The 16,524-nt window shown below is 37.1% G+C and overlaps 1 protein-coding gene across 2 annotated transcripts in view; it reads right to left on the reverse strand.

Annotated features, from left to right (window-relative positions):
- Nucleotides 1-838: 838 nt before the first annotated feature.
- Nucleotides 839-16,524, reverse strand: part of PPAT (phosphoribosyl pyrophosphate amidotransferase) — a 42,776-nt gene continuing 27,090 nt past the window's right edge. The window contains exons 2-11 of one of the 2 annotated variants that reach the window (XM_003898861.4): nucleotides 15,435-15,501; nucleotides 14,274-14,480; nucleotides 11,111-11,223; nucleotides 10,867-11,012; nucleotides 9,923-9,995; nucleotides 9,140-9,291; nucleotides 8,595-8,722; nucleotides 6,678-6,899; nucleotides 4,106-4,226; nucleotides 839-3,012 (exon numbers count right to left, since the gene is read on the reverse strand). In XM_003898861.4, coding sequence (XP_003898910.1) covers nucleotides 2,816-3,012; nucleotides 4,106-4,226; nucleotides 6,678-6,899; nucleotides 8,595-8,722; nucleotides 9,140-9,291; nucleotides 9,923-9,995; nucleotides 10,867-11,012; nucleotides 11,111-11,223; nucleotides 14,274-14,480; nucleotides 15,435-15,501 — 1,426 coding nt within the window. In that variant the 3' untranslated portion in view covers nucleotides 839-2,815. The remainder of the gene's footprint in view (nucleotides 3,013-4,105; nucleotides 4,227-6,677; nucleotides 6,900-8,594; nucleotides 8,723-9,139; nucleotides 9,292-9,922; nucleotides 9,996-10,866; nucleotides 11,013-11,110; nucleotides 11,224-14,273; nucleotides 14,481-15,434; nucleotides 15,502-16,524) is intronic. The other variant, XM_021938597.2, reaches the window with a different exon arrangement.

Raw genomic sequence — 16,524 nt, forward strand, 5'->3', positions numbered from 1 at the left:
GGAAGAATAAAGAGGGGCAAAAGTGTCATTAGGATGGGGAGTTATGTTCCATCCATCATCTTGGAAAAAGCTGCCCACAGTATGAAGATGTTAACTTTTCATTCCGGTTTACAGGTTATAGCATTGCGCAGTTTTGGGAACCTTTGGGCATGAGATTTCTCCCTTAAAATTCAGTTAGTTTGAGCTTGGGCTTTAAGAACATAGCAAGTCTCATTTTTAGTAATTCTATGGAAGAATGTTGGAATGGAGGAACCTAGAAGAATTAAAGATCCAGTCCAGCGACCAAGGTTTACCTAGTTGCACAGAAATTTTCTTAACACTGGCAGGTGCCCTACTAGTTATCTTTCCTGTCTGTGACCAGTTTATCCTTAACATGGGAGACTTTTTCTTTGGATACCTTCAATATTAAGTATGTAGTATTTTCAGAGTGGTGCCTTTCATTTAGTTAATATGCATTTATGTTCCCTCTGTCATTTGATGGCTTGATTGCTCATTTCTTTTAAGCACTGAATAATATTCTATTGTCTGAATGTACTACAGTTTATCTATTCATGTACCTACCCACCCCAACACTTTGAATCTAATCCTGCTCGTCCATGACACTCCCTCTTTCCCCATAGTGCTTCCAAGGAACTTGCCACGATGTAGTGCTTACTTAGTATTGCATTTCTAATTACTTTATTTGTCCCTCATAGTCAACCAGACGTTTTGCCTGTTTCATAAGAGATGGCCTATTTATTGAAATGCCTGGATCAGAGAAATAAGATATGACTAGGTGGTGCCAAGAATGGAGCCTAGAAGTTGTTTTCATGCTAAAAAAAAAAAAAAAAAGCACACACATATTTAAACATACTTATTACACATATTTATCAACAAGGCATCACAAATAAGTCACAAAAAGTAGGCTTAGTTTAGTTCACAATATAAATCCCGTGAAAACACATTTTTCATCTCTGCAGTTTCTAATACTCTACGTATATAAATTTAAAGCAGTTAAACAACATTTGAGATTAAATTAGTAAAAAAAAAAAAAAAATTGTAATTGAATTCAGACTTCAGAAAATTGTGAAGTAAAAGGCCATGATGGAGAAATATTAAGAAATCTGTAGAATTACCAAACTGTCACAGTATTATTTTTCCTTTACAAAAGCATCTCAGTAAAACAAAAACTACAGAAAACGTAAAAGTAAAGTAAAATCAGAGATTTTGGTTTAGTACTTTCCCTGAGTCTCTTGTGTTTTAAAAATCAAAGTAAGGCCAGTTCAAAATTGACCCACAGGTCTTGCCTCCTCCATGCTGCCATGGGGAATACATTTAAGACAAGAGGCTGCACATGTTGAGGTGGTCCCAGGGCTTTATTCAAATGCCAATTTGCCCGTGTCACTGCCACAGGGTTATCTGACCCACTGCTGCATGTGGGCTTAAAGAGCTGTCAAAATGTTATCTTGGCCTGCTATAATATAATATGTGAGACTATATACCAAAGGAAGACAAACAGTTTCAGTTATTAATAAATATTAAATTTCTAAATGGATCTGGACACTATATACATCAAATTATGGTAACATAACAGAAGCAAACACTTTTATGTTTAAAAATTCTTACATAAACAAAGGTTTGGGATCATCTTAAACTTCTAAATCTCAGATGTTAACAAGAAAAAACTTCAAAAAAGAAATCAAACTCATTAGATCTTAATAAAGTAGAAAAAAGTGATTATAAGATGATACTAATTCCCCAAAGTGGTTGTCTCTTTGATCCTTAAACAAAACTGGCCCCTATTGTGTCTGTACTTGATCACTTAATTGCAATAATGTTTGTGTGTACATGTATATGTACATCTACATGTATATATGCTTGCAAGTGATCAAGCACTTCATTAAAAAAGCATATGATAATTAAGGATAAAGGGATTGTTTGAATCTAAAAATCTAGTTTGTATTTCAAATGTACCAGGTTACTTGCTGAGCTTATAGTATCAGGGCACTATGGATCACATTTTCTAGTCAAATGTAAGAAAAACTTTTTCACAGATTTTTACAACCCTTTTTAGGACATCTCAAAGAGAGATGGCAAAGATCTGCCAATGATGTCTCCTTCCATCATAATGAAATCTTAATTGTAAACTCATTTCAAAAAGTTAATAATCATTAGCTTTTCGAAAGCTAACAGTCATAAGCTGTCTTAAAATCAGAGGTGAAATGATGGTTCAAATCACAAAAGTATGACACTTATTCACATTCTTATTAATTATTTAATCTAATATAAGTATCCCATTGCACATGTGGGGTAACTGAGGCACCACAGATTATATTTTGTTTGTTGGTTGGTTTTTGAAGATTTGTCTACAGTTAGGGAAACCAAGGTCATAACTACAGCCAGAACTGTAGAGGCTAGACACCTATGAGGTATGATGTATTCTATTCAAACTTTGTGTGAAATGTTATATTTAACTCACCTGTCTTGTTGGCGTCACCTCTCCTTAACTCTAACTTCTTGCAGACCCTTTAAAGCATGGACTTGGCATATGTCAGTGACCACCTGCCTTCTCTGACCAGGTTAAAAAGGCTAGCCGATGCTTGTGTAAAAAAAAGAACACCACATGTTGTTGTATTATATGCAATTAGAGATGTTCAGTTATCGCACTTTGGTATCCTTTTCAGAAAAAAAAAAAAATCTCCAAACTTATAAAGGTAAACATAAGCATGGCATTTTACATTGTACCAACTGAGTAACAGTAAATAGATGAGGTGTGACCACTATAACTTCTTGACCAACTTTCTATCTTGAAACTACACACATCCAACCCTACCAGCTACCATTCCAATTCTACAGGATATTTTCCAGTGAGACAAGCTGTACAATGACCACTCTTTTCAAAACATTCCAGGCCATTTCCATTTTCTTGGATCATAATATCATGCTTTTTCTCTTTCTGTTTTTTAAACTTTATCCCTTCTTGTACAGATGAAACCAGTCCTTCTACTGACAGATACACAACACTGTTTGCTCCTAAAGGGAGAAAGAAGGAAAAGTAAAAATGTAATGAGAATTCCTTTAGAAAGGAAGAAATGCTTCAACAGAGAATAGTTACACACAGAATAATTTAACCTAGGATAAAAATTTCTCCTTTAGCCTTTCTTTAAAAAAAAGGAAAAAATAAGTCAATAAAACTCAGTTCCTTTATTTTTAAAATTTTAAATTGGAATCTAGGGGATAACATAATTTAAAACAGTAGAGGAGGCTTCAAGTCTAGAATGGAATTAGAGGGCTTTGGGAGTAATTTTCTTAATTGAGAAAGTGGAATTTAAAGTCAGGAAGATCTAGGCTCAAATTTAAGCTCAAGTTCACTCAGTTTTCCGAAGTCTATTCTTTCATCTATATAAGATGGTGGAAACATTGCCTAAATGTAGAGTTTTTATGATGTTATGATAATACAAATAATATAGGCAGTATAGTTTCTGGCAAAGTGTGAGTGCTCATAACATGTATGATACCCATCAGGGTGATATTTAAAAATATTTAACCAGTGAGGCACGTGCATGACAGGTTAAAAGAAACACCAGCCACAAACAAGTCATTGTGCCTTGCCTTGTGTAGAGGTAGCAAGGCACAATGACTAAATATCATGTGTTATTTCCACAGTTTATACATCACCTGATTTTGAAAGGAAGATGTCTTACCCAGGAAAACTTAGATCTCGAAGTCTCCTTATCTCATTATTGAATATGAACCTACACAAACTTTTTACTTTGTGATTTGTATCCACATCCAAATTACTCTGTTAGAATCTGATTAAATTATTTTTGTTTTTCTTGGGATCTGACTTTTGGGAGGTTTTAAGTGATATGCTTGTACTTCCCTCCACCTGGAAACCACCTCTCCCTTCTCTGATCTCACCTTGGCTTAGCTCTCCAACACAAGACTCTATGGCGTCTGCCCCATGCCAACTACTCTCACTGTTGAGAATAGTATTCAATATCTGCTTAACTTTATAAAACTTTTAACAAACACTGAATACTCCTTTTTACTAAAGGTGTAAAGACTGTCAAGCTTTGGGTTTTCTCTGTTAATAATCAAAGTTTATAGAAATTTTAATACTTACCTAGATATTCTGCAAGGTGATCAAATTCTGGTTTATTGGCAATGAGCTCTTCTTTTGTAGGAATGTTTATTCCCATGAAGCATGGATATTTAATTGGTGGTGAAGCTACCCGAATGTGTACCTTGGAAAGAAATCATTGTACACAAGGTTTGTAGCACTATGCAAAATTCTCTTTCATTGTGCAAATACAATATAAAATTGTTTTGCAGAATATTCAGTAACAACATACGGGTAATAAACTATTCTTTCTACAAAGCTGCTTCTTGTTTTTTTTCTGTCACCTAATCATGAGGAATTTTCTTTCTCTAGATATCCTACTTCTCATTTGATGTCTTTACATTCCTAGAGCCACTTAGATTTTCTCTTGTAATACTGGGTACTTCTGCTTATCTCTTATCTTACCATTTTAAAAAGAAAAATACAATTTACCAGGTTATAACAAAACCTTACTACTACAACAGAGTTGCTTTTGTCTGTTATTATTTTTTTTTTTTTTGCCTTTCATCAGGTACATTTAAATGGCTATACTCAGTGTCCACATTTCCTTTTTAAACTTTATTAGAATAGATTTTCCCATTTTTGCTATGTAGTCTTCTTATTTAATGGCTGCATCATATTTAATCACTGATATATCAATTTACTAAATTATATTCTCCAACCAGGAGATATTTAAGCCATTTCCAGGTTCTTTGACTTTATTCTTTTTCACTGTTGCAATAAATGATGCAATTATGTTAAACTCTTATATCTATTACATAATTTCCACAGAATTCCAGAGTGAGATGATCATAATCCTAAACACAAGTATAAAAAAGGCTGGAAAATCATAATCCCAATTATCTTGGAAACTTTCTAAATAAACTGGCATACTGCTTTTCATCCCACTTTCTTCTACAGTGAGATTTTGTTTTTGATTTTTCAGAGATGGGGTCTTACTATACGTTGCCCAGGCTGAGACTTTGTTTTTAAATTTACTCAACTATTAGTTGTAAATGGCATCTCACTTCTGTAGTATTAGCTATGAAATAGAATAAGCTTTGAAATCTTAAAATAACTTAGTATATCTATATAAAAACATGTTGTACACAATGAATATATACATTTATCAATTTAAAAAATAAAAATTAAAAAAAAATTTTTTCAAGACATAAAGTGAGGCCAGGTGTGGTGGCTCACACCTGTAATCCAAGCACCTTGGGAGGCTGAGACAGGCGGATGGCCTGAGCTCAGGAGTTTGAGATCAGCATGGGCAACGTGGCAAAACCCTGCCTCTACTGAAAATACAAAAAATTAGCCGGGCATGGTGGTGTGTGCCTATGGTCCCAGCTATCTGGGAGGCTGAAGTGGGAGGATTGCTTGAGCCCAGGAGGTAGAGGTTGCAGTGAGGTGAGATCGAACCACTGCATTCCAACCAGGTGACACATTGAGTCCCAGTATCAAGGAAAAAACAAAAGACGTAAAGTGATATTAAAAAATAACTTGGCTGGGCACGGTGGCTCATGCCTGTAATCCTAACACCTTGGGAAGCCAAGGCAGGTGGATTACTTGAGCCCAGGAGCTCAAGACCAGCCTGGGAAACATGGTGAAACCCCGTCTCTACTAAAAATACAAAAATTAGCCTGACTGCAATGACGCATGCCTATAGTCCCAGAAACTGAGAAGGCTAAGGTGGGAGGATTGCTTGAGCCCCAGAAGCAGAGGTTGCAGTGAGTTGAGATGGTGCCATAGCACTCCAGACTAGGCAACAGAGCCAGACACTGTCTTTAACAAAGAAATTTAAAAAAATATTAAGTCAAAGGTATTACACTGGAATTGGCTGCATGTCTTCAAGTAGAGAAAGCAATCAATACTCCACTGATTTTAAAGAGCATTCTATTTTGTGCTTTTAGACTTTTTTTTTTGAGATTGGTTTGGCTCACTGCAATCTCCACCTCCCAGGCTCAAACCATCCTCCCACCTCAGCCTCCTAAGTAGCTGGAATTTTAGGTGTGTGCCACCACGCCCTACCCATTTTTTGTAATTTTAGGAGAGGTGAGTTTCACTATGTTGCCCAGGCTGGTCTTGAACTCCTAGACTCAAGCAATCTGCCCACCTCAGCCTCCCAAAGTGCTGGAATTATAGGCATAAGTCGCTGTGCCCAGCCTATTTTGTATAGTCTTTTTGTTAAAATTTTAGGTTTTTTAAAATTTAATTTAATTTTTTTTAATTTAATTTTACTATTATCTTTTATTTTTGTAGAGACAGGGTCTCACTATATTGCCCAGGCTGTCCTCGAACTCCTGGGCCCAAGCAACCCTCCTGCCTCAGGCTCCTGGGATTACAGGCATGAGCTACCTCACCCAGCCTTAAGCTTTTATATTGAGCTTTTTAATCTATTAAGGATTACATTTAATGTAAGTGTGGCTGTTACATGTTCTCCAAGTTGCTACACAGTTAATCCTAAATCAAACTGATATAAAAAAGTTAATTTATTATATTGAACATCCATTTTGATTCACTACCCTGAATTGCAATTTTATGCCAGTATCTTATTGTTAACTGATGCTTTGGGATATGTTTTAATATTACTCACCTCTTTTGCACCAGATTCTTTGAGCAGTTTTATTATAGGTGAGATGGTATTGCCTCTCACAATTGAATCATCTACAAGAACAATTCTTTTGCCTTTAAAGTTGTCTGACAATACTCCAAATTTTTTTGCAACACCAAGTTGTCTTAACCTCATGTTTGGCTGAATGAAGGTTCTCCCTACATATCGGTTTTTACACAGCACCTCCACATATGGAAGTCCACACTGATAGAGAAGAAATGAAAGGACAATGAGGAGCAATATACAGAATAGGCAAATATTAGTTCTCTAGATTGTGTTGCTACCAGAATATTCAAGTGAAATTTCAAAATTATTTTCCTTTATTATTTGGAGAAAAGGCAAAAAGAAAAACCACTAAACAAAATATACTTGGTGGAAAAACCAATTCATTTTGCGAGGACTCATAATGTTTTTGTCTTAAACATTATTCCTGTTTTGAAAGATAACACTAAGCATATGAAGACATGACAAAGATTAAATCACTGTTAGAAAAATTCATTATTCAAAATGATAATTTTTATTTTTATTTTTATTTTTTTGAGACGGACTTGCTCTGTCGCCCAGGCTGGAGCGCAGTGGCCGCGATCTCAGCTCACTGCAAGCTCCGCCTCCCGGGTTCACGCCATTCTCCTGCCTCAGCCTCCAAGTAGCTGGGACTACAGGCGCCTGCCACTACGCCCGGCTAGTTTTTTGTATTTTTAGTAGAGACGGGGTTTCACCGTGTTAGCCAGGATGGTCTCGATCTCCTGACCTCGTGATCCACCCGCCTCGGCCTCCCAAAGCGCTGGGATTACAGGCTTGAGCCACCGCGCCCGGCCCAAAATAATTTTTAAAGAAATGAATTAAATAAATTAAAACCAGTAGACTAATGAGATACTTTTTAGGGATAGGAGGTAATTAACCCATTTATCAAGGTAATCTTTTATAAAATATATGCATATTAATTATTTTAGAAGCTAATGAAGTATCCAAGGTAGTGAATATTGGATGTTATACCCCAGGATTACTATAGTTACACAATCTACCTGGTTATGAAAATAAAGCATAACACTGACAACATTATGCTAAATGAACATAAACAGCTTTATTATTACCCATACTTAGTAGCAAGCAAATATTCCAGTGACTTGCGAAGATGATTCAAGATGTTTATTTTAATATTAAGTAAATTTTTCCACTGAAGTCAATATACAGTTGATGAACAGCATGGGTTTGAAGTGCATGAGTCTACTTATAGGTGGATTTCCTTCCATCTCTGCCACCCCTGAGACAGCAAGACCAGCCCCTTCTTTTCCTCTTCCCTCCTCAGCCTACTCAACGTGAAGACAACAATGAGGATGAAGACCTTTATGAAGATCCATTTTTACTTAAGGAATAGTAAATATATTTTCTACTCCTTATGATTTTCTTCAAAGCATTTACTTTTCTCTAGCTTAAGTTATTGCAAGAATACAGTATATAATATATACACAAAATATGTTAATCAACTGTTTATGTTATTGGTCAGGCTTCCAGTCAACAGTAGGTTATCAGTTAAGTTTGGGGGCATTAAAATGTATACACAGATTTGACTGTGCAGAGGGCTGGCACCTTTAACCCCCAAATTGTTCAAGGGTCAACTGTATATTCATGATGTTATCTTTTTAAAAAGAGGGGGGCAAATTTCTGAACCCTTTAGTGAACGTTTTTTCTTTTCAGTGAACCTTTTAGTGGTTTTCACTAAAATAGTGCCATTGGGTAAAAAGCCTGGAAAATAAATAACGCTTGTAAACAAACCAACATTAACCACCAAACCTTCCTTTCTCCTTAGAAATGTTGATGAGTTTCTCTTTATAGGCAAGTATTTCTTATTCCACAGCTAGGAGAGCAATTCACTGCATGTTAATTAAGAGAAAATACCTTTCCTGCATAAGCAAGAGCAGCAGGTGTAGCAGATTCTGGAACAGTGCTGACCAAATCTGCATCCACAGGTGCTTCAATCGCTAGCTGCTGGCCACAACGGTATCTTACTGTATAAACCATTTGGTCTGGTGTGTTTGGAAAAGGAGAGAGAGTATTTTACTTAGCATAATGTAACAGTGTTCTTCTAAAAAACTAGTGCTAGAATTCTACAGATTGAGTATAAAAAGAAATGCAATATATACAAAAATATGAATGTGGAAATACACAAACTAGGGAATTCAACTGTGTGGTTTAAAAAAAAATTTGACCCTTCATATAGATCTAAAAATCATAATCCTTACTCCTAACAAAAAACAAAATCCAAGAGTCAAAAGGAAGTAAAAAATTGTGATCTTATGACTTGTGGGCTCAGTCCTATATCCACAACATATAACTATGTGCCTTCGAAGAGCCAGGTAAGCCTTTGAGGCAAGAATTGCCATATTTCAAGGAGACAGCTAAAACATTTATATGAATATTCAAAGAAAAAAAATCTACTTTACCTTCAAACATACTGTCTGGTCTTGCAAAATAAACATATTCAAAGATACAAAAAGCCATTGGGTTTCCTTCAGACCTTGATATAATATCAAGAGTTTGGACATTATGTCTGGATATTTCCACAATTTCTCCAGGCAAGACTTCACGGTAATATCTTGGGAAACAATGTTAAAGAAAGAAGACTTTTAATAAACTAGTCCTTAAGGCTGATGAAAACATTAATTATAAAGCACATAGAGTACCTTCCCTTAGAGAAACAATTGATTCATTCAATATAAAATCTAGAAGTGGCTTTTTAAAAAGTGGTATGTCTCCTGCAATGATTTCTGTATAATCTCTCTGTAAACTCTAAGTTCTAGTATAGAATTGAAAAATTAAGAGCCCTAAGTTGTATTGAATTTTAAAAGAATAAAGTATAAAGAAAACATTTTCTCCTGGCTTACATTTGTCTATCATAGCTATATCTCAATGAGGAAGTTCTTCCTTTCTAAAATAAGTCTCTATGATCATATTGTACTGTAAAAAGAGAAAAATATACAAAATAATTAAAATAAGTTTCATAGTATCTTGAAAGAATGCCAGCATCAGAATTAGAAGCTATTACTAGAACATTAAACTCAGTGCAACTGCTGAACATAACATGCATAAGAAAATCCCTTTATAAATATTTTCTATTAGATATCAGAAGGAAAACTTTCAAACTTTCACTTAAATAAGAAACTGTGTCAAAAAAAAATTCTTTTCAACATGGGGAAAGATAATATGCCAAATAAGGTAAAACTTACCTTGCACCAATAGATAAGAAGCTACAAGATTCTGAAGACACCACCCACCCTTCTGTTTCTGATGTTTTTTTCTCTGTAAATCACAAATCAATTCAGTTAATGGATTCAAGAAATTTTAAGAGGCTATTTCAACAGAACAGCTAACACTAAATAAGTAAGTAAAAAAAATTCATAGAATAGCCATTTCTGTGGCTTTAAGAGCACATGGATCCTCATTTGACTTGAGCCAAAGATAAAATAAATGATCTTCTAAGGTTCCTTCTAACATTATGATTTCATGGCTAGAAAAACATCTTGATAAAAGTCAAAAGAAACCACTAAAATCATACTGCAGAAATGAAAAAGCTAGGCAAAGGACATGAATAGGCAATCGAGACAGGAAAAAATAGGAATCTCCATTAAAAACATTAAAAGGGACTCATCCATCCAGGTGTGGTGGCTCTCACCTGTAATCCCAAGACTTTGGGAGGCTGAGGTGGGCAGATCACCTGAGGTCAGGAGTTTGACACCAGCCTGACCAACACGGAGAAACCCTGTCTCTACTAAAAATACAAAATTAGCTGGGTATGGTGGCGCATGCCTGTAATCCCGGCTACTCAGGAGGCTGAGGTAGGAGAATCACTTGAACCCAGGAGGCAGAGGTTGCAGTGAGCTGAGATCGCCCCATTGCACTCCAGCAGCCTGGGCAACAAGAGCGAAACTCTGTCTCAAAAACAAAACAAAACAAAACGAAACAAACAACAACAAAAAAAAACAAACGGGACTCATCCTCAGAAGTACTCAAAGAAACATACTTCAAAAAGGAAGAATACATTTACCATTATTTCATTACTTAGCTCCCTCCCACCGATCAACTCTCTATACCTAAAGATTTCAGGGCTTGATAGCAGTACGACAATAACTGAAAAACATTATGAAATGATATTCCTTCTGAAGTTTATTACCTTTGTCATTTATATCAGACACTGGAATAAGACGACCAATGCATAAGGGACGATTTCCATAAGGATCTCGTACTGCATAAATAACATCTCTGTGCATTATAAGCAGGGAGTATGCTGTGGGTGCTTCCTTCATCAAATTTTTAATCCTGGAATTAATTAAATAATGAATAACTTCAGTTATAAACATATGCAAGGCAAAACTGTCCTTACTAGAGCTCCAAGTTTAATCCAGTTCTCTGCTTACCTGGCTACCCAGTCTGGGGTGTCATCTTGTTCCTGAGGAGGGGTATACGCCAGTAACTGGGTAATCATTTCACTATCAGAACTTGTGGACAGACCAATACCATGACGCAGAAGCTATACAGAAAAAAGGAGAAGTTTAATCATCAGAGGGGAAGCTCCACCCCACCCCAAACCCAGTAACCAACCATAATGGAAAGAAATAAGGCATTCTGTGGATGTCCAGCTATGAAAATCCTGCATCCCACTAATGCAGCAGTCCCCAATATTTTTGGTACCTGGGACCAGTTTGGTGGAAGACAATTTTTCCATGGACCAGGGACAGGGGATGGTTTGGGGATGATTCAAGCGAATTACATTTATTGTGCACTTTGTTTCTATTATTACTATACTGTAATATATAATGAAATAATTATACAACTCACCATAATCAGTGGGAGCCCTGAGCTTGTTTTCCTGCAACTAGACAGTCCCATCTGGTGGTGATGGGAGACAGTAACAGATCATCAGGCATTATACATTAGCTTCTCCTAAGGAGAGCACAACCTGGATCCCTTGCATGTACAGCTCACAACAGGGTTCATGCTCCTATGAGAATCTAATGCTGCTGATGATCTGGACAGGAGACAGAGCTCAGGTGGTAATAGTGAGCAATGGGGAACACCTATAAATACAGATGAAGCTTCACTTGCCGCTCACCTCCTGCTGTGTGGCCTTGTTCCTAACAAGTCACAGACTGGTACCAGTCCCTGGCACAGGGGTTGGGGACTCCTACATTAATGGTATGTGTATACTAATAACGGATGACCATGGCTGGAGGCAATATAAGAAATCTAGAAGGTTTTCAAGCAGAAAAAAAAAAGTGCTTTATGAGATGTATAGAAAAGCTTTTGAATACTAAATTTGAAGGCATGCAGACCTGAAAGTGGGTAGGGGATCTTGAAAATTTGGTTAGTGGGTCTGACCTTTTCTACCCTCAACACTCTTGATGAACTGGGTATATTCCTATAAAAGTAGTACACTACAGTGTTAACTTTCAAGCTGGGTTTGTTAGTGATCATAATGGTGGCTACCCATCCTCATTAATTATTACTGATAGAAGAAAGGAATCAACTGTATTGAACAACGAAATGTAGCAGATGCAATAAATATCGCTTGAGTGTACTCTATGATAATTACAAAGTTCTGAGCAAGACTGACCAGGACAAGGGCAGCCCCACGGACATGCACAGATTGAGTCTGAATGGGCACTACAGAACATTTTCAGTAGGGAGCTAAAAGTAGAGATGAAGTTTAGCATCTGGGTAAGGGGTAATGTCAGGAAACAGTGAGTTAGTGGTTATCTCTAAGTGGTGAATTTTTAAGAAATTTTTACTCCATATTTACACGTTCATGATTGTCTGAATTTTTAAATGAACTCTACATTTTTTCATTTGGGGACAGAAAAGCACAATAAGGTCATTATAATGCCTACAAACAGGGCTGGACAAAGCTCTAGGAAATGTCTAAAGACAGAACTGAAAATAGAATGACCATGAATGGTACAAAAGCCTGGTTTCTAGATATTTTTGACCCGGCAATTCATTATTATTCAGCTTCTGTAACTGTTCATCATATGTGAATTGCCCAGCTCTAGAATGCTTATAGGATGATGGAGCATGTGGGTAACCATCTATTACTAAATATCACCAGGTTCTGAGGTTACCAAGTCAAGATTATTGGGAGCTAATAAACTGAAGAAACTCAACATTAATTAATGAATGCCTGAATGGATAAAAGGAAGCTACTAGGAATGAATATAAAGACAGGCAGTTTAAAAAAAAAAAAAAAAGATAAAATGATGAATGAAAGCATAGGCACAAATTTGACATCATTAGCACAGAAAGCTCCAAACAACATGCTGTGAACCAAGAGTTTAAACACTCTCTCCCTTTTCCCATACTCTAGTTTTCTGTCACTGTTTCCAATTCATTTTTTTCATGTCATCTCCAAGTTTATACTCCATTTTATTTTTATGATTTTGTGACATATAAGAAGAAATATATATGTTGATTTTTATCCTGGTCTTTCCTGACACACAGCTCCTAAAACCCTTAGAATTGCCAAAATGATAAGTGTCCTTTTGTATGCTGTTGAGATGACCGGTAGCTAGGGGTTCCTACATAGCATCAGTATGAGGGCTGGTTGCCAGGGGAATCAACCAGAGGGTTGGAGCTTCCAGCTTCGGGGAGAAAGGCTAAAGGTTGAGCTGATCACCAGTGGCTGATGATTTAATCATTCATGCCTACTTCATGAAGCCTCTATAGAAATTCACAATGACTAGGTTCAGAGAACTTCTGGATAGCTGAACACTTGGAGATGCCTGGAAGGTGGTGCCCCTGGAACGGGCATGGAAGCTCCATGCTCGTTCCCACATACCCTGCCCTTTCCATCTTTTCACCAGACCGCTCTTCTGTAGCCTTTGTAACATCCTTCATAATAAACTGGTAAATGTATACAAAGTACTTTCTTGAGTTTTGTGATGTTTGAAACCAAAGGCAGTGCCAGGGCTGTTGCAGGAACTCCCAATTTATAACTGGTTGTCAGATGTACCAGAGGCCTGGACTTGCAACTAGCATCTGAAGTGGGGGACAATCTTGTGGGATTGAGCCCTTAACTTCTGGAACCTGACTTTACCTCCAGGTACTATCAGAATACAACTGAATTATAGGATACCCATTTCGTATCCTCTGGAAAATTGGCTGGTATAAGAAACCCCCCTATTTGGCCACAGAAGTGTGCTGAGTCTGAGAATAGGAAAAACAGCTTGGTTTTTCTTATTTCATACGAGCTTTGTACACAGCAACAGAGGTAAAGAGATAGCAAGTCCATAAACTCTAATTTATCTATGCTTCCAACCATAAATCAACTCTCCCAAATCTCTAAAGCAGTGCATTCAAAAAGTGAGTCTAAAATGCATATTCTCACCCTTGTCTCCAACTCTAGGGGATATCTTACAATCTAGAATTGTAACAAGTACTCCAGATCATTCTGATGCAATTGTTGTTGCAGTTAGGTAACAGGTAGCAAAAATTAGAAAATGCCTTTTACAAAGATCCTTCACTTTTATTCATTGAGCCATGCTAATCATTTAAAAAGGCTTAGGGAAAACAAACAAACAAATGTACCTTTTTCCTTAATCGAGCAGCATTTACCAATTCGCCATTATGTGCCACAGCTATCTTCCCATGAAGTGTTTCAACAACAAAGGGCTGACAATTTTCTAATTCACATTTTCCTGTAGTGGCATATCTTGTGTGTCCAATTCCAAGATTTGAAACATACAATTTTTTCAAATTGTCTTCAGTAAAGACGTGATTTACAAGACCCATTCCCTTGAGAAATCAAAAAGTGCAACTTAGAAAAAAACAGACTAGTACTGCTAGTAATAAACGCCTCTCTTCTCTGCTCAGCCAATCCAAATAAGACAAAGAAGTACATTTAATTTCTCTGTGTTTCAGAATTCTAATCTAAAAAAAAGGCCAAAAACAAATAACCTAACTATAAGAACTGTGAAGCACTTACTTAAAAAAATTTATTGAGGCAAAAGTCACATAACATAAAATTAATCATTCTACAGAGAAAAATTTAGTGGCATTTAATACCTTCACAATGTTGAAGCACTTGTGTTTCATAAGATACTATTCACTAAAACATTTAAGAACAGATGTACTAAGCAATAAAATTTGTCAAGCATAAAAACTAAGATTTGCATTAAACAAATCAAAGCATCTTAAAGCATTTAAATAAATGACTCCCTATTTGAGTTGGTCTTAGGCAAAAAATTGTCACTGGGGAAGAAATACATCCTAATTTGATAAATGTTAGGATATAAAGTTGAAAGTGGCTGATCCAAAGAATATCACTTTTGACTGCAAATTATTTATTCACCCCCCCCATATTAATGATCACCTGTGTTTTGTTATCTTTGTCATCCCATTTCTTTCACTTATTTATTTATTTATTTATTTTTTTGAGATGTAGTTTTAGTCTTGTTGCCCAGGCTGGAGTGCAATGGTGTGACATTGGCTCACCGCAATCTCCGCCTCCCAGGTTCAAATAATTCTCCTACCTCAGCCTCCCAAGTAGCTGGGATTACAGGCGTGCGCCACCACACCTGGCTAATTTTGTATTTTGAGTAGAGACAGGGTTTCTCCATGTTGGTCAGGCTGGTCTCGAACTCCCGACCTCAGGTGATCCTCCTGCCTTGGCCTCCCAAAGTCCTGGGATTACAGGCATGAAGCACCACACCCAGCCTGTCATCAAGATTTCTTAAAGTTCAAATTTACCTTGTGTGATTTGAATGTTGGCACTGAACTCCCGTCACTAGTCACAATACCAGCACTCTCCTGACCCCTGTGAATATAAAAAGATATTAGCTGTTAAATCTGCCAATTGATGAGCTTCTTGAAGAACTTTATCAAGCATACTTTCTCGACAAGCATCCATGAACTTAGTGTGACAACACATTAAATGCTACTTGTACTAGTACTACTCCTATTGATGATGCTGATGCTGATGATTAGCAATCACAGCAGATGACAATGTAACAACTAGATATCTAATTCTAACTAACATGTCCTAAGCATTTTATGCTGTAAAAATAAATAATTTAAAACCTACTGGAACCCCAAATATACTTTAGGCCTTGAGAGAGATATGACTGTGATCCAAGTCACATATGGTTACAACTTCTGTTTCTCAGACTCACTTTCTTATTTTTCTTGTTCTATACAATGACTAGAGAGAATTAAAAGACATCAGAGACGGCCGGGCGCGGTGGCTCACGCCTGTAATCCCAGCACTTTGGGAGGCCGACACGGGCAGATCACGAGGTCAAGAGTTGGAGACCATCCTGGCCAACATGGTGAAACCCCGTCTCGACTAAAAATACAAAAATTAGCTGGCCACGGTGGCACACGCTTGTAGTCCCAGCTACTGAGGAGGCTGAGGCAGGAGAAACGCTTGAATCTGGGAGGCGGAGGTTGCAGTGAACCAAGAAGAAGAAGAAGAAAAAAAAAAGACAACAGAGGTGATAGATAACATCCTGCCTTCTCAAGTGATGACCTTTGTTAAAGATTAACTTCTAGGCAGAGGCGGGTGGATCACAAGGCCAGGAGACCGAGACCATCCTGGCTGACACGGTGAAACCCCATCTCTATTAAAAATACAAAAAATTAGCCGGGTGTGGTGGCGTGCGCCTGTAGTCCCAGCTACTCAGGAGGCTGAGGCAGGAGAATGGTGTGAACCCAGGAGGCAGAGCTTGCAGTGAGCCGAGATCGCATCACTACACTCCAGCCCGGGTGACACAGCGAGAATCCGTCTCAAAAAAAAAAAAAAGGATAACTTCTGCTTTGCTGTGCTGCATAGACCAAATGA

Source organism: Papio anubis, chromosome 3, assembly GCF_008728515.1.
Source record: "Papio anubis isolate 15944 chromosome 3, Panubis1.0, whole genome shotgun sequence".
In the NCBI taxonomy this organism is placed as follows: Eukaryota; Metazoa; Chordata; class Mammalia; order Primates; family Cercopithecidae; genus Papio; species Papio anubis.